The sequence below is a fragment of the Hoplias malabaricus genome, chromosome 2, assembly GCF_029633855.1.
Source record: "Hoplias malabaricus isolate fHopMal1 chromosome 2, fHopMal1.hap1, whole genome shotgun sequence".
NCBI classification, from domain to species: Eukaryota; Metazoa; Chordata; class Actinopteri; order Characiformes; family Erythrinidae; genus Hoplias; species Hoplias malabaricus.
Genome location: NC_089801.1, coordinates 83,432,433 through 83,456,612, shown reverse-complemented (window position 1 = coordinate 83,456,612; position 24,180 = coordinate 83,432,433). Strand labels below are relative to the sequence as shown.

The following is a 24,180-nucleotide window of genomic DNA, read 5'->3' as shown; positions in this document are numbered from 1 at the left end:
GAGCACAGCTTATCACACACCATCCGCTCATGAGCTGGAACACACACACACACACACACGTTCATGTGTGTCATAAGATAAAAACAGCCTAACACAGACATAGCGACAAATCAGTTTAAAGTTTCCTGGGGTTTTAAAAAACACAGTAGCAATGTAAGGGGTCCAAGCATCTCACTGCATTGGCGGGGGTCCTTGTTGTTCTTGATGACGGCCCTCTGGCCGGGGGTCCGGAACAGCACCGTCCAGTTGACGGTGTTGTAGAAGCACAGCTGGCTGTTGTTGGTGATGTAGACATTGCCGGCGCTGATCTCCTGCAGGGACTGGAACTGGAGGGAGGAGATCCAGCGCAGTTTCAGGATCAGCAGAGAGATACCACTGGAGGGAGGATGGGATAAATGACCGTTAACCCCAGAGAGGAGTGCAAAGGTGATAAGACACTCCATCTGCATTTATGCTAGGCAGTTGTAATGTCTTGGCTGGTCTTTGTATACATACAGCATCTTTATCTCCTAATACATACAGCACTTTGTGATGCAACCAATAGAAATACACAGCCTCTCGGTGTGAATTTACATATATTTAATTTTCAATGATTGATACAATGTGTACAAAATATAGCTCACACATCCTGAATGTACACTGGACTTGATCTTAACACTACCCTTAAACCTAACTCTAATCCTGACCATAACCCTGCCTCACTTTAGAATAAGACTTATAAATATTTATAAATGATTTATAACCTATTTATTAATGGATATTGAACCATATTCCCCTTATTAAATTGATATTAATTAGATTGTGAACACATGAAATGTCATTAATAATCAAAACACATACAAAGAATGAGAAACAGTGACCTGTTGTTTTAATCTATATCTAAATATATATTATTAGCATTTAAGGAATATCAAATCTAATTAATAACCATGTAATAAACAGATTTATAAACATTTAAAAGTGTAGCCTTACTACAACGTGAGGCCATTAATCCTAACACTAAGCCTAAGATATTTTACAGTCTCTATGCTTGTTTACAGATCAAAGCTTTGTAGTTCATAGGGCATTGTAATTACTTATTTATTACAGTGTACTTAAACTAAATACTTTCCAAAATGGCTTTGATACATCTGAACACCCTGATCTGCCTCAGTCCCAAACTTTTGCAGTGTTCTATCAATGCTAGCAGTGTTCTGCTAATTCTTAGAAAGCCGGACACTTGACCACGACCTGGACGCGAGCTTCTGACGACCAGCGCAAATGTCCAGAAGGTATAAATATAAAATAAATGACTTTGGGAAAAAAAGAGCTGCTCTTTGATCCATGGAGATCAGGGAATGTAAAGCGTATAAAAACAGCATATTAATCAAAGGGGGTCTTTCAGTGCATCAAAGGGTCCGTTTGAAGGGGGGGAGTCAGGAGGAGCCCGAGCAGGACAAACCACTTCATTAGTATGATCAGCTCAGCTCTCTCTGGAGGACGGCCAGAGCGTATCTGGAGGGAGGAAAGCTCCTCTGAATCCACACAAGCTGGAGTTTGAGAGAGGTAGAGCAGCGCCTAACTCAATGAGCCTATGACTGCATTAACAGTAAAGGCAGTTAGCATTCTCCTGAAAGCATGTTGAGCTGTGATGTCACAATGACTGCCTAGGGATCAGGTTCTAGAAATAACAGGAAGTTATTAGTCTAACAGGAAGGAGCTCTTTATATCTCTGATTCTAATCGTTTAGCATGGCATTGACATCCAAAGGTATTGGGCAGTTAGTAGTCTCCTCCAAGCATGTTGAGCTTTTGAGTGATGTCACAGGCAATGCGGAGTCTTCGGGGTTCAACACACTTGAAGGAGAGTGTGTACTACTACTAACTGCCCATGTAGGATGTTGACTAGCGTCATATTGAGTGTGGAGAAGAATAGAGGTCAAGCCTGCCCTACAGACTCCTAGTTATGCATAAGAGTGGCGCCCCCTAGAGTTCGCCTATAGCTTTTAAAGGTTTTATAGCTTGTGTATCTGTTCGTTCCGTTTTATTTGTACAACAATGTTTACACAAGCAACACATGACCTAATTCTACCTGTAGAGGGTCCGTCCTCCAATGATGGCAAGGTTGGAAAAGACTCCAAAATCCGTCATGTTCTCCGGCCAGGACTGGATGTTCAAAAATCCTGAGATAGGAAGGAAATAGGAATGAGTTCAGTGAGGACATTGACTTAAACCTTAAACCATGATCTTTTGGAACACTGTTGTGAGGATTTGATGGATTTGACTCATTTTGGATGATTTGTTCCAGCACTGCAAGTCATCCAAACGAGTTCCATCACATTAGAGAATGCAGTTCCACTGTTCCACACTGGGATTTACACCCGTCTGGCCAACACTTGGCATTAGGCATTGGGAATATAGGTGCCCCCATTGATTGGCAATGCTTTTCTATAGCGACTGAGTGCCTGAGTGCCTATGAAGGAGTGTTTATACATATTTGAACACAGCTGCAGTGGGTCTCTTTTTCTGTTTCTAGATTCTGTGATTCTTAAACTGTGGAAAGGTCCATTATTCCTGAAGAAGCGCCAACAATATCGTGAGGAAATTTAACGTCGGCCATAATTTAGCAGGACGCGCTCAGCGGAATGATGGACATCACGTCCTAAATACGAAGGAACGGTGTCATCCCTCTTTCCCGCTGCCAGCGTTTCCATTATAATGGACTGTTTCACTTCATTAGCTATTTGGCACAGAGGGTGGGAAGTGACGGAGGGCTTTAATATGAGCAACAGTCCCTCGTTGTGCTGTATACTGTTGTATTTCATCACAAGAACGAATCTCTCCTTTCAGCAAAGGCGCCAATACGCAACGGCCGGTGTTCAACAGCTAAAGACATGGAAAAGATTCAGAGAGGAAGTGGTAGATCACAAAGGTTTAGCAAAGGAGTGTGTGTGCATGAATGACTGCTTATAGACAAAAATGTATACTTCTGTATTTTCAGTTAATTCATTTATTTATTTTTAAATTTGACCCATAACATGGTATATTCATTTGAAAGCTGAATCTGATTTATTTTGTATTACAATTATCTATTCTACTGGACCTTTACATAATGTTTGGGATTCACCTGTGATCTCTCTGACAGTGCGGAAGACATTCAGATGCTCAGGGTCCAGGGCTGCGACGCCATGGAACATATCTCTGCCAAAGAAAAAAATATATAAAATGCGTTATGTCCATTTTTTTAAGAATTCAAAGTTCTTCAATATGAGAATGTATAATGTTACTCAGAGGCTGAAACGTTTATAAAGTATTTTACTGGTTCATTTTCAAGAACCTTTAAAATTCAACAAACATTTCAATTTGACTGAGCCTCTGAGTTACATTCTACATTCTCTGATAGTCAGAATAAATGTGAGTTGTGGATACTGGTGTTATTAATAATTTATTTGCACATAAAAATAAATATATAAATAAATAATGAATGCTAATGTTTGAACTGAAAGTGAAGTCTAACGGTGTTAACCCAGAGTTTAACAGTTAGGGTTGGGTTTGGTCTGCATTAGAATTTATAAACACTCACACAGTAGGCAAATTGATAATATTAATAATCAAGGTTTGAAAGCAGCAGCAAATATTGAAAGAGACTGTAGCTCTATCCCTCGACAACCTTTAAACTCCCAGGAGAAATCAGCCGACCGTGTCACTACACGGCAGATAACTGCTCCATCAAACCATCCTAATATTGACTTCATTTACTTCAAGTGTTGCAAACTGCTTCCCGATTTGATTTGGACTAGAAATCCCAGACGTTTCCAACCAATCAGAGCTCAGGATACTGTGGGGAAATCTCAACCATCTGAAGTGATTTATAACTGTGTGACTTTTTGTGTACTCGGAAAAGTAGATCAAATTCCATTATTCCTAGTTGAATTGCTGTTGTAATTAAGTAACTATTAACTAATTAATATATTAGGATCATTCACTAACTCATACAAAATCTGTACTGATAGGCAAACCAAGCACTGACTGATTCAATGTCAAAGTCCACAATTCATTCTTAATGTTATTTGTATTTAGCATCAATAAACATCTTTTAAGGTACAAAATTAAATATTTGGTATTTATATGTATATTATAACCATGTAATAACACACGATATGCAATAAATAGTAACTTTATTAGTCAAAATTAACCAGACATGCACCAGCAGTAGGGACACTACTTTAAAGTCAGGATGTGTTACTATGTCAGGCAGTTACTATGTAATTATGTATATTTACACAATTACCAACATATTAAGGCATGCGTGTATAGTGCAGGGCAGTCCATCTGTAGCTGTGAATGCACGAGCAGGAGTTACATTGCACTTACACTATTGTTAATGTGTAACTACTCATTACCGGCTAAAGTATGCGATTAATAAATGATCATAAATCAATAAAAGTGGTAGAGGATGGTGTGGTAGGTCTCAAAAGAGAAAACAGTTCTAACCCTTTGATCCCCGTGATGAGGAAGATAAGGTTGCCGTTGATCTTGGTGCAGTTCACAAACTTGTCGATGTTGCTGGAGTCCACCGTCTGAGACATCTGTAAACTTCCTGTCCCTATACCGTCACACACTGAGACACACACACACACGAAATCTATCGACATGTAGTCAATAAATATTTAATAATTGAATCCACCTCTTGAAAATGACTCTCACCTGCAGCTACTCGCAGTTTGATTAACATTTTTCTCTCACTTTGTAACATACCAGAGTTCTGATCATTTTTCTCCCTGCCTAGTTTCCCATTTGCTGACCATAAATGTATAGAATTTGCTTGTTTTGCTGCCTGGCATTTGACTTGTGCCTGTTCTGATGGAGTTCTGAATATTTACCAGGCTCTCTATGACCCTTCATGCCCAGTTCTTGACACAGCGGTACACAACGATCATGATGTTTTCAGTGGCTGCTTTTTATAGATAATGACAACATTTAGAACCTCACCTTTCGGACAGATGTCAGTGCAGGGGATGCACATTTTGATGCCATTCTCCTCCACCTCCATCTTGTTGCTGGGACAGGCTCGGACACAGGAGCTGTGGTCCACCACAAAGTTATCTGTGCAGGGAAAACACAAAGGAGGTTTTCTTCATTTGTCATTAGTTTTCCAGAAATTTCTAAGCGTTATTATTCCTTAGCAATCAATTGTAAAGTTGTATAGCCTGAAATCCTGGACTCACGTGGACATTTCTTGACGCAGAAGGCTCCGTAGGTGTACTTGGCTTTGGGATTGTGCTCCAGTTGGAAGGTGGTGGGGTTGTAGACGAAAGGTTGCGGACACTGAGTCACACAAGCCCCACTGTCGTTGAAGTTGGTACAAGCCTGAAGATACAAACAAGACAAGCGTCATCTCCCTCGGGTTCCAAATTCCCAGCTCAGCAACCTAAGGCTCCCCATCGTCAGCCACATTTGCCGAGTTGTAATTAAAACGACATGTTGGGAAAGACACCAAGCATGAGGTTGAGTTCACAATCAACACAATCGCCACCATCGATCCAAGCCGTCGAGCCGAGGGGCGAATGGCGGTGAAGTGCTGCTCTAATTAAAGCTGCTTGGCAGATGCTACACATTAACTTCACTTCGAACTGAAGACATTGGAAATTGTAAACATGAAAATGAACAAACATATTCAAACTTATAACAATGTAGTAGTAATAACAATGGAATACGAGACGTTTGGGACATGGTTCATTATCCATACCCAAACCAAATGAAAACGTACATCTCCAGGACATGTATCCACATTTTCAGCATCTCTTCAGTTGCCAGGAAGCACTTATACGTTCCATTTCTTACGTCAACCGTACCATTGCTATTGCATTATTCAAACGAATTGAGCTTTTGAAGCTTCCTGTATTCCTTTTGGGAAATAACAGCTCTGAAGAGCACCGCCAAAGGGATAGAGATGAATCTATATGCAGTCTGTCTTTGAAAATATGCTTGTGAATATATATATATTTTTAATAAGCACTATGTAATTACAAGCTTCAAAACATATTTATAACTATGTAACAACAAGGTAGTTGCAGCTAATATAGTCCCTGGCATATTACAAATGAACTGTAACCAACTTATATAAACACAAATATCCTTATGTACTTATATAATAGTTTCTCTCAGTAGTTACTACTTAATTACATGCTAATAACATGAGTAAAAACTGAATTTGTATTGTTTGCGAGACTACGTCAGAGAAATCATATTCCAATCACAGAAATAACTGAAGGACAAAGTGTTGACATACAAAACAGTCCGTGTCCTTGGGTCCCGAGCAGCCTCCGGCGCACTCTCGGTGGCAGCAGTCGCTGACGTAGGGTCCGAAACAACGTCCGTCACACTGCTCCGCACACACCGTCTTCGTTACTAAAATAACCACATACATTATCTTAGACTTATTTTCAGGAATTCTTACAAACGCCAAGGAGCAGTGGGTAAAAACAACTTGCTGTGCCTCACTCTGGCGCCACCTACGGAAAACTCTAAAAGTAACCCTCTGTCTGAAAAAGAAAGAAGACAAACAAAGGGTCCACGGCCCTGCCCCCTTGAGGCAACCTGCCTTTCCCTGTAATTACTGTAACTGTTTAAGTGCGGGGTGTCAACCGCATGGATCCGCAGCCTTCTCCTGGCCCCCAATCATCTCCCAGAGCCTCTCTGTAATTATCGCCTCCACAGTGAGGGGGATATTGACAGAATAAAGGCTCGGATACAGAGAGGTCTTCCCTCAGCCAAGGGTCAGCATTCTTCTGACCAGAGAGTGGGAGAACGAGACAATGGACGAGTGCAGGCCTCGCGATCTTTTGCACAACAGCTGCCAAGTGGCCTTCTGCTCGACAGCACAAAGTCCAGGAGGGAAACAAGTTCATTCGGAACTTCTACTGGAGGAAGGTGTGTCTGGAACTGTTCACTATTCCCTACATTGGGAGATATTTATTGCTACATAGTGCATGATTCTTGGGAGCATGGTCTTGTTTTTTGAGAAACAGCCAGCATTCTCGCTCCTCATTGCAGTGCATTATGGGGATATTACAGTACTCTTCAATGTGTTCAAACATCAATATACAATGTGAGAACCCATAAATAGTGCACTAGACAGTGGCATAGTGAAGAGGGCATGAGTCTAGTGTGTGTCAATTATGTAGCAAGCTACAATATAATCACAAGAATGAATTTGCCCAGTGTTGGACGGACTGCAGTGCTATACTCTGTCTTATTTTTTAAAAGTACCAGTGTTACTGTGTAATTACACGGTAATAACTTATAACTGAAGTGCAATTACTGGGCTTTTTTACACTGTATAAGTTGTTTATAAATTGTTATTGGTGTGTAATTACAGTAGGGTTAGGTCAGTTGCTATTGAAGCCTTATGGCATTGTTATGTAGCTATCGTATGATGACCCACAGTAAAGTGTTACTGAAAATTACTCATAAACACAGCAAAATATGGAAATCAAACTGATTCTGAAAAGTGTAAGGACTCACAGGTTTGGCACTGATCCTCCAGCTGACCCCAGCAGCGTCCGTTACAGGAGCGGTGACATCGGCGACCTGCAGGACGGACCCAAAATATCTGTGTCAACACTACTGCTGATTACTGATGATGTTTACTATTGTTTACTGTTAATTACTGTGTTATATTGTTAATTACTACTGTTTACTGTTGTTAATTACTGTGTACTCTTGTTGTTACCTGTTAATTACTACTGTTAGTTATGTTAATGACTGTTTACTCTTGTTTACTGTTGATTACTGTGGTTTACTGTTAATTTACTCTTCTTTACTGCTGTTATTTACTGTTTACTCTTGTTGTTACCTGTTAGTTATTACTGTTACTGCTGTTAATTACTGTTTACTCTTGCTGTTACCTGTTAATTACTACTGTTATTTATGTTAATTACTGTATAATATTGTTGATTACTGTGGTTTGCTGTTAATTACTACTGTTTACTGCTGTTAATTATTGTTTACTCTTGTTGTTACCTGTTAATTACTACTGTTATTTATGTTAATTACTGTATACTCTTGTTGTTTACTGTTGATTACTGTGGTTTACTGTTAATTACTACTGTTTACTGCTCTTAATTATTGTTTACTCTTGTTGTTTACTGTTGATTATTGTGGTTTACTGTTAATTACTACTGTTTACTGCTGTTAATTATTGTTTACTCTTGTTGTTAACTATTAATCACTACTGTTTACTGCCATTAATAACTGTTTACTCGTGTTGTTTACTGTTAATTACTACTGTTATTTATGTTAATTACTGTATAATCTTGTTGATTACTGTGGTTTACTGTTAATTACTACTGTTTACTGCTGTTAATTATTGTTTACTCTTGTTGTTACGTGTTAATTACTACTGTTATTTATGTTAATTATTGTACATTCTTGTTGTTTACTGTTGATTACTGTGGTTTACTGTTAATTACTACTGTTTACTGCTGTTAATTATTGTTTACTCTTGTTGTTACGTTTTAATTACTACTGTTATTTATGTTAATTACTGTATACTCTTGTTGTTTACTGTTGATTACTGTGGTTTACTGTTAATTACTACTGTTTACTGCTGTTATTTATTGTTTACTCTTGTTGTTACGTGTTAATTACTACTGTTATTTATGTTAATTACTGTATATTCTTGTTGTTTACTGTTGATTACTGTGGTTTACTGTTAATTACTACTGTTTACTGCTGTTAATTATTGTTTACTCTTGTTGTTACTTGTTAATTGATACTGTTATTTATGTTAATTACTGTTTACTCTTGTTGTTTACTGTTGATTACTGTGGTTTACTGTTAATTACTACTGTTTACTGCTGTTAATTATTGTTTATTCTTGTTGTTACCTGTTAATTGATACTGTTATTTATGTTAATTACTGTTTACTCTTGTTGTTTACTATTGATTACTGTGGTTTACTGTTAATTACTACTGTTTACTGCTGTTAATTATTGTTTACTCTTGTTGTTAACTATAAATCACTACTGTTTACTGCCATTAATAACTGTTTACTCTTGTTGTTACCTGTTAATTACTACTGTTCACTGCTATTAATTGCTGTACACTTTTGTTTACTCTTGTAATTCTAATTGCTACTGTTTACTGTTATTAACTACTGTAAATGATTAATACTGTTTACTGCTGTAAAATATTTACTGTTCTTGTTTACTGCTGATTATTACTGTTTACTGCAGTTGTTTACTGCTGTTGTTTGCTGCTGTTAGTTTGAGATTACTATTGTTTACTGCAGTTATTTACTATATTAACTGCTGGTAATTGCTGTCGTAACAAAATGTTAAAGTATTTTACTGTTTACTGCTGTTTACTGTTATTTAATACTGTTCTTAACTAGTTTTTGCTGTTGTTTACTATTTTTATTACAGTTTACTGCTGTTGTTTAGTCCTTTACCTGCTGCATAGTGATGTTTACTGTTGTTTACTACTAAGGCTACAAAACATGAATGGATGAACTGATGAACGCATGGATGCCTGGATGAATGGATGGATCATCAACACATTTATTAAAGCCAAGTGTTTCCTAGGAGACACATTGGGTCTGAAAGGATGTGGATCCCTCAAGAATGTGAGAAACCAAGCATCTTGTTGAAGCTCCTCCGAACAATGGACACAGAGACGTGGTGGGATACTCACACAACTGGCCGCTGTTGTTGGAGGGTACCACCAGGAGCTCAGCCCGAGGGTTCTTCACGATGTCCTGCCAGTGGATGGTGTCGGCGTGGCACAGGAACTTGTTCTGATCCACGTACACCCCGCCGTTCAGGATTTCTGACGGAGTCAATCAAGACGGAAAACACAAAACATCACATCGACAGGGTGGTCCGACAAGGTTTCTAACAGAGTGGACAGCGAGTGAACATGGGGTTTCAAAACTCAAGTAGCAAATGCTGTGTCTGCTCCACTCATACCAGTGCAAGAGACACTAACACACCTCCACCTGTGTCACTGCAGCACTGAGCACTGGGGGGATCTAACGCTGGAACCGAGGGTCCTCTGGAAGGGTCTCTAATTTGTTTCCTTTACTCCGAAGCTCTGATTGATGAGCGTTGGCAAACTCGATGAGCTAAGATAAGTGTCCAGAGCCTTCCATTTATCCTCGTCACTGAGAGTGTGAGGGGGTAATTACCCTGATTAAGAAAGTCAGACTAATGAGGGGGGCCTCCCTGACTCTCCCTCTGTGTCTCTCCCCTCATCCTTCCTCAGGGGTGCTGTCCGTGGTGCTTATGAAATCACTTTATCATGGAATAAATTAAACTTTTTATAGGATTCTTCCTGATTTACCAGGACCACGTGGATGTCCCCAGAGGTCTCAGCTAAGCAGGGAGCACGTGGTCTAAAACATCTGCTTAACGTCCTGAAGACAGGTGTTTCCAATAATGTGGCCAGCTAATGAACATATTATTTTAGTGTTTCCAAAAAAGTGTCCACTGAGTGGAGGTATATGGATAATAAAGTTGACAATAATAATAGCCTGTAGCTGCTCTCTGTAGGGGTCTAGTGGAGGTCCTGTGCATTGAGGAATGGGGACTAAAATGGCTTTTAAGGTGGAATGGCACTTGTTTGTAAGTATAAATACAACTGCAGCAACGTTTAAGGTGGAACTGAAAATCTTGCATTAAGAAGCTCAGGTGACAGAATGTAACTCTAGCACCATTTAAAGTGGAATTAAATTATTTTAAGCAGCTTTGGTGCCAGAGGTCAATTCAGTAACATTTAAGGTGGAACTGAAAAATTATTTTAAGACGTTCAGATGCCAGAAGTTAAATATAGCATATTTTAAGGTGGAATTGCAAATTACTACCTTTAAAGTGGAATGGATGCTTAGTTTTGTTATAAAATGTTGCTTTTTGGGGGGTGGTTTTCTGTAGTTTTTTTTTATTCATTTATTGAACCTCAGTATAGATGTGTCATGTCAGTAAGTTACCAGCTGATCTCCAAACACCAGACATGCTACAAATTAGGCAGGAACAGAGTGGAATATGCCTTTTAAGGCGGAACGGCCTCTCTCCAGTGGGAGCTCTAATGCAAAACTGCAGTTCCCACACTTCCAGCCAAATGAGCTCCTAAATACGCTTCAAATTTCATTTCCCTTGGTTAAACAGAGGTTAAGGGAGAGGTCTTCTTCCAGCGCCGCGTGTCTGCCATTTAATTATGCGGTGCGAGAGAAACACATGTAGCAAGCACTAATCCCCACCATCCCCTGCAACTAGGACTCTTCTTACAATGTGCTTTAATTATTCATTGTTTTGTGTTTGTATGCTAATGGGGCGCTGACATAATTGGTGTGCGCTGTGAGTACACAGATCCTCCGGCACATTCGGAAAGTGGGGGCCCATGGAAAGTGGGGAGGGGGGTGGTCTACGAGAAGGAGAGTTCAGAAAGAAGTAGGTGTCCCAAAATATGTGGACCCCACCTTCTAAGACAACATGACCACAACAAGCTTGATAGTATATGGAGCACACTCGATGGTACCTAGTGCTCACTTATTAGCATCTTGTATTCACTTGAAATTATTTAGTGCTCATTTAAAAGTATCTGGTGCTCACTTGAAAATATCTATAGCTCACTTGATAGTATCTGGTGCTCACTTGAAAATATCTATAGCTCACTTGATAGTATGTAATGTTCACTTAATAGTATCTGATGCTCACTTGAAGGTATCTGATGCTAACTTGAAAATATCTAGTGTTGACTTGAAAGTTTTTTAATATGCACTTCATAATGTTTGGTGCTCACTTGATAGTATGTGGTGCTCACTTGAAAGTATTTGGTACTCACTTGATAGTATGTGGTGCTCACTTGAAAGTATCTGGTGCTCACTTGATAGTATGTAGTGCTTACTTGATATTATATGGTGTTAACCTGATAGAACTTAGTGCTCTTTTAATAATATCTCATATTCCCTTGAAAGTATTTAGTGCTCATTTGATAGTATCTCGTGTTCACTTGAAAGTATCTCATGCTCACTTGATAGTATATAGTGCACACTTCATAGTATCTGATGCTCACTTGAAGGTACCTAATGTTCACTTGAAAATATGTAGTACTCACTTGAAAGTATTTGGTTCTCACTTGATAGTATGTAGTGCTCACTTGATATTATCTGATGCTCACTTGAAGGTATCTAATAATCTCTTGAAAATATCTAGAGATCACTTGAAAGTATCTCGTGCTCACTTGATAGTATGTAGTGCTTACTTGATATTATATGGTGTTCACCTGATAGACTCTAGTGCTCACTTAATCGTATCTCATGTTCACTTGAAAGTATCTGGTGCTCACTTGCTAGTATATAGTGCACACTTCATAGTATCTGATGCTCACTTGAAGGTATCTAATGCTCACTTTAAAATATCTAGTGTTCACTTGAAAGTATTCGGTCCTCTTTTGATAGTATGTAGTGCCCACTTGATATTATATGGTGTTCACTTGATAGAATCTAGTGCTCACTTAACAGTATCTGATGGTCACTTAATATTTTCTGATGCTTACTTGAAAGTATCTGAGGGTCAAAGAGGGAGAGACACAGAGTACAGTAAAGTACCGGTGAGGTTCTTGAGGCCCAGCTGCCTGAGCCCAAAGTAGCCGTCCCGTCTGTAGTTGAGGAAAATTGCCAGAGCGTAGCGTCCCTCATAGAGTTTGGTTCCGCGGATGATCCGAAGGTTCTCCAAGGGAAGATAATCGAACTGGTTCAGAGCCACCAGAACGTAGCCTGTCACCTCCCGGATGGACTGTAACAGAACAGAACAGAACATTTCACTTCCCGGACTGACTAGAACCCAACAGAACAGAACTCATAACCTTCTGGAATCGACTGGAACAAAACAGATCTGGACAGGCAGGGTTATTGTTTCCAATAAAGTGGCCATTCAGTGTAAAGGTATAGACAGTGTTTCCAGTAAAGTGGCCACTCTGTGTAAGGGTGAGAATGGGGTTTATAATAAAGTGGCCACTTAACAAAAGGACAAGTTTGGTGTTTCCAATATACTGGCCACCTACCTTCAGCTTTTGTTGAGTGGCCATTTTATTGGAAACATTGTCCTTATGGTTACACCGAGTGGGCACTTTATTGGAAACACTGTCTTTACGGTTACACTGGGTTGCCACTTTATTAGAAACACTGTCCTTATGGTTATACCAAGTGGCCACTTTATTGGAAACACAGTCCTTATGTTGCACTTAGTGGCCATTTTATTAGAAACACTGTCTTTATGGTTTACAGAGTGACCACTTTATCAGAAATGCCAAATTTAGTCTACTATTATGGGGCCACTTTATTGGAAACCCCAGTGTTCCCTGTGAAGCTGTGATTACACAGAACTTCTTGAAACCCGAGCGTGGTTCTGATGGAGAATGCTGTTCCTTGACGTTGAATACATGTCTAAAACTTAGACAAAAGAAGCTCCAGCCGCTCATTATGGATCAAACTCCCGTCCTGCTGCCACTGGCAACAGGCACAAACTACAATTCCCGACGTCCTCCTCTGGCACCAAACACAATGCCTGCAGAAATTAGTGTGCCGCAGTGTGTAATTACTAAGATTACACCTTCCCGTCACTGTGGTTATTAAGTAAGAGGTGTTGTGGTGTCAGAACGCATGCATTCTGGGAAAATAACCTCGGGTTGTGCTGCTTCGTTGGCGTACAGGGACAAAAGCGAATGGCAGGTGGCGTTCCTGCGGTGGTCGGGACCCTTCAGGCTAATAATGGGCCTTGGAGACAAGAGCATTTCAGAGGACTCAAGTAAATATCACTTCAGCTGGGGTAAACTCTCAGTGCCTGCCCTAGCAACCAGCTTAGCAACAGCAGCCCATCAAAGAAGTTAGTATAATGAATGCTTAAAAAAGCCTGACAGTGAAGACACACACACACACATACACACACACACACACACACACACGTACATTACTACACCAGGGTCAATGAGTGGAACATGGAGCAGTGGAAATGTGTTCTCCAGAGTAACCTGGGGTCATTTGGAGTAGTCAGTGATCTATTTCCATTAACTGACTACTGTATTAGTGAAAGTATGAGGTTTGTGTTTCTAAGTGGCCACTTTAATGGAAACACCCACCTTGCACTATCTTCAGTGGCCATTTTATTAGAAACACCAAAATTTAACTTCCACTCAGTGGCCACTTTATTGGAAACACCAACCTCCTACTGCTTGGCCACTTAAATGGAAACACCAGTCTTGTTTTTTCCCGATAAGTGGCCACTTTATTGGAAAAACCAAGTGTTTACTTCAGCCCACTGGCCACTTTAACAGAAACACCCAACTAATTATTCAGCCATGTGGCCACTTTATTGGAAACACCAAACTTGTACTTCCACCCCTCGGCCACTTTATCAGAAACACCAACCTTCTATTTCTGCTCAATAGCCACTTTAATGGAAACATCCACCTTATTCTAAACGTTGCACTTCCACTCAGTGGACACTTCACTGGAGAAAACAACCCTGCCCTTCTTCCATTCTGGAGAAAATAAACAGTGAAGCATTTGCCACAGAGAGAAACACACGAGATTAAGCCTGAAACACAAGGCAGTCAGAGTTCCCCGGTCTCTCCCACATCTGAAGTTACCAAGCGAGTGTTTTATCGTCTGTATCTCTCCCGAGCAAAGTGTGCGCACAGTGGAGCCCATCGGGGAGGAGGGAGGCACCCCAGTCTGCATCCCAATTGCAGGGAAAACAATATAAATGTCATTGTCGCTGTTTAACGCAATCTGTTTGTTCCACCCCATGTGGCAGACGGCACGGCGCCGCGCATATTTGCCCGAAACCAGCTGTCACAGAGAGATATTAAAAATCCACAGAGGGGAAACCATTTGAAGAGGCTCATAAATTAAGCGCCATTGAATACTTTGCTTTAATGTCACACAAATAAGTTTGGGACTTTGCCCAGGGACCATTTTGGCCAAATTAGGACGTCCACGGTGACCCAACCACACAGGGGACACTGAGACTTTGGAAGTCAGAGGGAAAACACTCAGGGACTGGTCACATGTGACTCAGAGAACAACGGTGGCAAGTAATGGACAATGGGAAGGTTCAGAGGCTAAGGACAATAGACTACATTCAGCTACTGTGATGCAAATCTGTAGGTCTCCCAGTGGCTGGGCAAACATTAACACATTGTAATGCATTGCCTATACTATTGTAGCAAATAATAAGGTCAGGAAATCATTGGATAGACCTCAAAATGGTCCAGAGAACACTGTTCCACCATTCCACAGTCAGCTCAGGAGACGTTATACCCCTCGATATAGAATCTGCATAAAGTGTATTATTATTATTATTATTATTATTATTATTACTGCAGTGGCCTGTTTTGTTAGATCATCAGATCTAGATCTAGACAGAAAAACAAACAAACAAACAAACAAACTGTGTTCCCCAAAGTTGAGCCAAAAGCCGCATGTCCAAACCCGGAGATCAAAAGGCCCCGGCTAAAGGCTTGAGCCGCCCGCGGGCAGTCTGCTCTCATTCGGATGACCTTGATTAATGGCCAGTCTGATGTCTGATTAAGACCCAATTACAATCATGCAATTGGATTTTATGTGGCCCTGGAACAGAGAATGGGAACTGAAGGGGGTGTGGAGGAGGAGGGGGGTAGGACGAGGGTCATAAATTTTTCAATGGTCAGCTCACAGAGAAAGAGAGAGAGAGAGGGGGATGAATACAAAGAGCGATAGCAAAGGAGACTGGGTACAGGGGTCTGAGAATGGGGATGTGGGAAGCGTGAGAGTAAAAGGCTGTGAAATATGAATGGGTTGAAGGAGCTACTCATCAATATTTCACCTCCATTATTAGAGCCGGTGAATAAATAACAAATAGCTGAATAATAGTCATAATTAGGAACAGTCCTTAAGGTAAATAACGATGAGGTCTGTCTGCACACCTGTGTCCCCACCATCAACTAGGAATGTCATTTTGAGACCCTGCTTCACATTAATGCTAATGAAGTTGTAGTAGCGCCTTTCTAAATGTGTAATAACAATGTAACTACTGGCAAAAGTGTTCAATAGGAAAGAAAATAAGTAAAACAGAATGGTCTTTTATTACCTATTATTTATTCATGACAAAGGCAAGTAATAACAATGCTAAGTTGATGTTATGGTGTTGCTAAAGTGATTGCTGTGGTATCTGAGGGGGTCACTGAGTTTGTTAAGGTGGTGGCCAATGTGTTGCTAATTGGTTGTATTTGTGTTGTTAAGTGTATCTTGGGGATTTCTATGTATTTGAGATTGTTGCTAAGGTGGTTGCTAAGATATTTCACATGGTTGCTAGGATATGTTGTGAAATATATGATGTCGGTATGGTATTTCCTGGTGATTGGTATAATACCCCAGGTGGTTGCTAGGGTGGTTGCTATTAGATCTCAGGCGGTGGGTAAGGGTGTTATTACAGTGTGTACACCTATTGAAACCCATTCCTTCCAATGGGGAATACACTTCTCAGTACATGGAAACCAAAGAACCAATCAGAAAACTGTAGTATGCTCAACACATCAGCAATTAATGTAGAGGGACAACAAGAGGAGGGCGGTGTCTAAACCACAAGGACAGCACCCCCTTTTGGCTCCACAAACACCATATGCAACAACCCCCCAAGCTTGTCCTATAGGAGGAGGCATGTAATCCATGTACTGGCCCAAATTTGCTTTGCCTCAGTGACTCTGCACATGTCTGTGTGTGCTTTCTCAGGAGTTATTAAACCCAGATGCCAAGTGGTCATTGTCCAAACTCACCAAAGAAAGTGGACGAACAAAATGCAGAGTACAGTAGATCTGTCCTCCATGACCACCCCATCAATTATTCATCTCCGCTCTTCTCTCTTCTCCCTCTGAATTAATCAGGCTTCTCTGTCTACTATAAAACAAAGAGCCAGAGTCCAGCACTGGGGACAAGCCACATTTGTCCACTATGATGGGTTCCGTCATGACCCAGGTCATAGCTGAGATGCTTTGGGAGCTGAGTCAAGCTGGAGTCGAGAAACTGGGATAGCAGTGGTATCAGGACAATTTTAGCTATACTTCTAGGTATTTCAATAGATGTAGAACCATTGTGGTGAAGATCTGACAGCTTGACCTGACCACTGCGGCTTCATCACTTCAGGGAACATGCCTACAAAACTCCTGGTGACTCTCAGCTGAGGTGCTGTTCTTCCAAATCATCCCGTTCTATGTCATCTCAGCTCAGTGGAATCCTGAATTTGAGGAAACGGAGCTGTCAACAATTTTTTGACAATATTTTTTTTGGTACGTCCTGATTCCTGTCATAGCTTAGCTTAGCCATCGTTGAGACAGACCAGTACATGGACTGTACAATGTTCCCCAAGGACTGGAGAATACTGCCTGAGCTTGCAATAGGCCACCGCTGATAAAAAGTGTGGGTGCAGACTGTAAACTTACTGCTGAACCCGGTTACAAGATTTACAAGTTTCTTGACGGTCCGTCTGCATAGTCAACCATGTGTTGGAATTAAGATAAAAGCTAAGCGCTAATCCAGCCCCCTGATTTGACCATTTTGATCTTGATTTATCTCACTGCAACCAGAATCCAAACCACACCCGATCCCCAAGTCGCTCTTTAAACAGGCAGGAGCCGAATATCTTTTTTATTTTTTTTTTCTTTTGCTGCAAGGCCGAGTCTAGCGACGGGGTATTAGAGGATATTTGGAGATGAAAGCCACTTTGATTTCAAAACAGAGCCAGGCTTATTAAAAGGATGGGTATTCACAAAAGAGGTGGAGGAGTTTGTGGAAAGTCTTGAAGTGGAAAAAGTGGTCCAGAGTTGGCGAAGGATGGTTTGGAGTTTTTTCAGAAACAAATAACTAGCGCTCTTGCAGTCAAACATTTGCTTATTTATAACGAAGAGTGGGGCTACATTATCTATGGCCTAAAGGTTGGAGAAGGAGCCTTGATCCAAGTTCTCTTGGATATAGGGGAAATGGTATTGAAAAAATAGGAAGTGGGGGAAATGCCAGAACAGCTATGTATCCTCCCTCAACATCCATGGCTGAAGTACCAAACTCCACGCTGGTCCCTGGCTGCCCATCACTACGGCTGGGTGGCTCTTCGCTGCCTCTATAGTATGTGGTTCGGGGGACTCACTGTTACAGATGTGTTCATTGCAATTCATGGGATTAATTATGTATACATTCTTCCACTTGGTCTTCGTCTACTCCTTCTCCATCCTCTGTATCTTCATTAAACCCCTGTTCCATATCTTCCCTTCTGTTTTCCACAGTGCCAAGCCCACCCCCCCTACGCTAGGAAGGAGTAGCTGATTCTGAGCGATGGTGTAAGGTGTGTGATTGAGTAGAGGGTCCACAGGGGGGTGCAGAGTGATGGAGCTCCCGGCTCTTTGAACAGTGGGAGAAGGAGTGGAGAATTTTTTTTTTTTTTTCAGGGGGAAGGGTCAGTCTCTCTGAAGTGTGTGTTTTCTTGCCTGTGGGGTTCTGGAGGGAAAGAGTTGGAAGGAGTAGATGTGGAGAGGGAGGGCAGCAAATTGTGTTTCACTGAATCATTTCAATTTTTAGTTAAAGTTCTACCAAAACAGAGACCCAAGGCTGACAGTGATGGAAAGCTCGTATCTACACTTGGGTGGAGACTGTGCCACACAGGTGTAGACCACTCTAAACCTACAATGACACTTCGCATCAGTGTCACTACTGAGGATGACTCAATGTGCTGATATTTTTGGACAACAATGAACCTGTGGAATGAGCCTGACTAATGACAACTGACATGGATAGGGATAAATAGACTTACATGGGCCAATAGGGTGGGTAGGAATACAAAGGTATATAGTAAAACTATGTTCTTTGATACACTGTGCAGTTGGAACATAGATGTTACACACTTTATTACCTGTAACCACACATCTATTACTGTGTAATGAATGTGTAATGATGTTAAACTTGATAATAACCACACTGACTATGACATTAAGAAAGTTTTCCCCCTCTGTACAACTCAGTTTGCACAAAAAGCTCATATTCCTCTAAAATGAAGCAAAAAAAAAAAAAAAAACACAAAGAAAGTGTTATAAATCTTATATAGATAATATAATATGTATAAAATAATAGAGTTTGTAAGGACTGCAATGCCCAGACTGAAGCTACGGCATCGTAAACAGTGTTTTTTTCAGAACCGAGAGAACTGGGAGCTTGTATCTGTCCGTGGTGCTGAAAAAAAAAAAAAAAAACCGCACCAAGCCACTGTGGAGTTCTCCCTCCGCCAGCTTCAGTCTGATCACTTTTTAATGAAGAGTCGCTGAGAGTCTGTATCATCATTAGACACTGCTGGCTGGCCAAGGCCAAGAGCAGGCTAAATAACACCTCCTAGGACATTTGTTTCTTGCTTCTACTGACTGCTGATAGTAAACACGGCGAAATCTGGGGACATGGTGTATGGCCGGCGGCATTTGAACACCTGTTTATCCCACGTTTCTTCAGGAATGAAGAACATCCATGGGAGGCCTGTTCCCTTTTGTGGCAGAAGCAGCCTCTAGTCTTTTGTTGGGATACTCCTGTGAGGATTTGATAGCAGCCACGCTTATAACTATTAATACGAATTGGTTGGATGATTGGGTAGTGGACATCCACCGACATATGACATTGAGCATGGTGACCTTAAAAACTCATGTGCATCTGCTCCACTGTGACCACTGCAGGCCATTAAACACAGCATGTGTCTTATTCCCACAAAGCTCTGAACACATTGTGTACACCCTACCTTCAAAACCTGTTGCCATCAACTTGAGTAACTTGTACCTGAGACATTCCCAACCCCAAGCTAAGCCTCCAAAGCTAATCTCTGTAAGGAAGTCTGTCCATTAGAAGAGTCTCCTGTGCCTCAGTGTCAGTGTCTCCATAAATCTTTAGCCGCCATTGAGGCACTGGAGAGCTGAGAGGAATATAAACACAGCTTCTCAAAGAGGAGCTACTGTTTCAAACTTGGCCAGAGCATCAAGGGCAGCCATCTCGGGTCAGAGAACTGACAATGAGTTTCTGCTTTAAAACCCTGGCCAGAGGCAGACGGTAACTCTTTACAGTTTCTCAAGAACAGGGGCTTTATTAATGTTGGACTTGGAACTATATGGAAGTATTAAATGTGGGAGTTGATATATTTGTAAGATGTTGGATTCCTCAAGAACAAAAACATTATATATATGCTCTACAGGACTCTACTCTCTGTTTGGTCCCTTTGTCAGCCACCGATCCAAGGAGCGTTTGAACTTCTTCAAAAGACCACAGTGTAATTTTACGAGCTGCCGTCGTGAGTCGGATAAAAACAAACGTGATCTCTGCTGCAGCTGGAGATTTTACAGATGGAGAGTTGGTGCTGGTCGTCTGCGTTGCGTGGAGTAGAGTGATGACTCTCACTGGACAATCAGTGCTCTGCAAGGTTTACACGCCACGGTTTAGTCCCTACTCGACTCACTCTGAACCATGAGAGAACAGCCACTAAACAAGAACCCGCTTCCAGAACCAGGACCAGGAACAGATTTACCTGATGGAGAAGCAGAAATCTGAGTATAGTAGAGTAGTGTATGTACAATGTAGTGGAAAAGCGCAGTTTGAGCATTATTGTAGACCATTTTTTGACACTGAATTAAACTGAATTACTGGCTCTAACAGGTACCATACTCCACTGCATATCAAGGTCACTGCTGATATAAGAGTGGCCCACCTCACTGCTCTGTGGTCAGGAACATAGTTCTGATAATAAGCCCGGTTAGAAAACAATTAAAGCACTCCTCAAATTGGGTCTCAACAAGGTGGACAGTTCTGGAACAGAGTTGCCACTAAGCGTACACAGCAGAGGAGGCCCTGCCGACCACAGCCGTTTACTGAGCCGAGCATATGGCTAACGGTTGAGTTAATGGCACTGCAGCTAATGGAAGTGCTGATGGTTTCTATTTTGAAAATGATTGTGCTGTAATTAGCTTCGCAGGTCGAGACATAAACAAGAAGAAGGGGCTGGTTGTGAGGGTCGTAGCGAAAGGGTAGTGAGCTTTATGGCTGTTTGCAGCCGAACGCAAATGTTTGTTCACTTTGTGCACATCTGGCACTTTTGTTTACTTTAAAACAAAGACTTGCTTTTTCCAGTTTCTCAGAGCGAGTGCCTGCTGTGTGGTCCGGATTAAAGTTTGAGGTTTAATGTGAGTGGAACTGACCTTGGGGAAATTGAGGTTGTGGTGAGGATTGAGGTTTAATGTGAGTGGAACTGACCTTGGGGAAATTGTGGTTGCAGTCAGGATTAAGGTTTGAGGTTTAATGTGAGTGTAATTGACCTTAGGGGATTTGTGGTTGTGGTCAGGTTTTAGGGTTTAAGATTAAGGATTACACTTTAGAGTAACTGACCTTGAGGAAGTTGAGGTTGGTCAGGTTTAAGGTTTAAGTACTAGGATTACCTGAACCTGAAGAAGTTGAGGTTGTGGTTAAACTTAAGGGTTAATTTAATTCAAGTGTAACTAACCTTGAGCGATTTGAGGTTGGGGTCAAGTTTAAGGTTTAGGGTTTAGAGTTTAGAGTATCTGACCTTGAGGAAGTTGAGGTTGTGTTCAGGTTTAAGCTTAAGGTTAGGTTAATGCAAGTGTAACTGACATTAAAGTAATTGAGGTTGTGCTTAAGTTTAGGGTTTAAGGGTTAACACATTTGGAACGGACCTTGAGGACTTGAGGTTGAGGTCAGGTTTGGGGATTAATGGTTAATATGAGTGGAACTTACCTTGAGGAATTTGAGGTTGGGGGTCAGGCTTAGGGTTTAAGGTTTAGGGTTAAAAGTTAAGAATAACTGATCTTGGGGAAATTGAGGTTGTGTCTGAGTTTAGGGTTTAAGGTTTAGTGTTAAGGGTTTAGAGGAACTGATCTTCAGGAAGTTGAGGTTGGGTCAGGTTTAGGGTCTAAGTGTTACCATGAGTGGAACTGACCTTGAGGAAGTTGAGGTTGCGGCTGCGCTCGATGCTGGTGATCTCCAGGTTCCCCATCACCACCTCACAGTTCTCGTAGAACTTGCGGAGGGTGAGGTACTGCTGGTCCAGGTCCGACAAGGTGCTGAGCTTGTTATCGGTGCCGGGACACACTGCAACACACAGAGAAATAAGGACCGGTCAGTCACTGGTGAACAGTCTCCACTGTTGTGTGTATGTTTCTACACTGAGAGTTATGGGTAATTATATATAGTTTGTGTGTATAAAGAGCTTCCTGGAAGAGGGTGAGGGAACTGGACTTCAGGGCAAATGAACACATGTCGAGTACAGCCCTTTTGTCCTTTTATATGGGTCCAAGACATGACACATGTATTTCCATCTGCCCCAAAACCACCATAAAAGTGACCCTCAATATTTGTCCTGAAACTGCCCTATACCACTTCAAACTTGCCCCAAACTTACACCCAACTCAAATCTGCCCCACACTTGTTTCCAAACCTACTCCAAACCGACTTCAATATCTGTCCCAAATCTGGCCTAAATACTCAAGAATGCTTAAAACATGGTATAAATCCACATCAATTCTGCCCTAAACTTACTCCCAAATCTACCCTAAACCCACACTAATCCTGCCCCAAATCTGCCTTAAAATCACACCTCTAATCTTGCCCCAAAAATGTACATATTTCAACAATTAATGCTTATATTCCTTCCATTTTCTGTTTAAAATGAATCAAAGTATATATTATACTTTATGTATATAAGAACATAAAGTAATTAAGTTATATTTACACTTAATTTTTTGTTGTGTAATACATACTCATGGGCCTGGGCTTTCCAGCTCTGATTCCCCTCTTTCAGATCACTGTGAGCTTGAGGAATAGAGAGATAAGTCGGCTAAAGAGGTTAAGTGCTTTAAATGAAGGATTAATTTAATTACTTTCCTCACCTCTGTTTAATTTAGAGCTCAGCTGCAAATTAGCTCCTCAACCCACACACTTCCACTCGCTGTACAAATACAACTGAAGGTCCTGCTCTGAAGGCAGACCCCAGTGCTAGTTTGTTTTGTAAAAAAAAATCTGGGATGAACGCCAGCATCACACACACATTCATGTGTGTTGGGACTATGGGAGAAACTGGACCACCTTTAGGAAACCCACACAGACACAGGAAGATCACAGTGATCTGAAATGTTTACACTGAGTCCAGGACCCAGAGAGGCAAGAGCCAGACTCTTATTTTGACGCAATTTGGGATGACAGGTTGAGACAGTCCAGAACAAATGTCTGAACACACCTGTCTAAAACAACTCTAACTGTAAGGACACATGCTTTACAAAGAAGGAAATTCTTACATCACCATAGCAACCACATTAGACACCATGGCAACCAATTAGCAACACCCTAGCAACAAATTGTATATAATAGTAACCAAGTGGCAACACCTTTGCACCACTTGGGATACCATGGCAAAAGGGAGCAGCATCTTAGCAACCAGCTTGGTTACCGTAGCAAACGTCTCCCTGCTCATAACAGCTGAAAAGCCTTAGAAACACTTTTGGATACCCTAACAATCATCAGATTAGAAGCACCTTAACAACCACATTGAATACCACAGACAACACCTTAGCAACCACCTTGGACACCATAACAACCTGCTGGCAACACATTAACAACAATTGGGTTTCCATAGCAATCAATTAGCAGCACTTCAGCACCCCCTACTCTACAGTAGCAACAGCTTAACAGCACATTTGTAATTGTACATTGCTGCTATGGATTTAAATTTTAACAGCCATAGCAACAGTAACTAAGAGAGTAAGTGTCTAGTCACTTCACCACACTACTTATAGCATATCTATCCCATAGAACTTCCATAATTGATAACTACTACAGACACTAGTGTTGCACCATGGCAACTGATAGCGAATCAGATTCCATTGACAGTACTTTATTACATACTTATGGTTGCTATGGCGCCACTTCTGAAGCTTTTATGAAGTTTCCACTTAGGCTTTGATCTCAAACCCAGCAAACATCTTTCATCCCGGCTCTGGAGACGAGAGCGTTAGGATTTGAGAAATTAACGGAGCCCTGAACAGGTTCAATGGAGTGAGGGATGAGCACATTAGCGCTGATCCTGAGATGGCTCCCACTCATCATCTCCGCCTCAGCACACCTCAGCTGTCTGGAGTCTGGACG

The 24,180-nt window shown here is 41.2% G+C and overlaps 1 protein-coding gene across 1 annotated transcript in view; it reads right to left on the bottom strand.

Annotated features, from left to right (window-relative positions):
• LOC136687437 (receptor tyrosine-protein kinase erbB-4-like) overlaps positions 1–24,180 on the bottom strand; it is a 98,731-nt gene that overhangs the window by 24,828 nt on the left and 49,723 nt on the right. The window contains exons 2-13 of the mRNA XM_066661842.1: positions 21,980–22,131; positions 12,586–12,772; positions 9,675–9,809; positions 7,506–7,571; positions 6,271–6,389; positions 5,207–5,348; positions 4,971–5,084; positions 4,473–4,599; positions 3,106–3,179; positions 2,071–2,161; positions 176–375; positions 1–34 (exon numbers count right to left, since the gene is read on the bottom strand). The exon at positions 1–34 is cut by the window's left edge and continues 99 nt beyond it. Coding sequence (XP_066517939.1) covers positions 1–34; positions 176–375; positions 2,071–2,161; positions 3,106–3,179; positions 4,473–4,599; positions 4,971–5,084; positions 5,207–5,348; positions 6,271–6,389; positions 7,506–7,571; positions 9,675–9,809; positions 12,586–12,772; positions 21,980–22,131 — 1,441 coding nt within the window. The remainder of the gene's footprint in view (positions 35–175; positions 376–2,070; positions 2,162–3,105; positions 3,180–4,472; positions 4,600–4,970; positions 5,085–5,206; positions 5,349–6,270; positions 6,390–7,505; positions 7,572–9,674; positions 9,810–12,585; positions 12,773–21,979; positions 22,132–24,180) is intronic.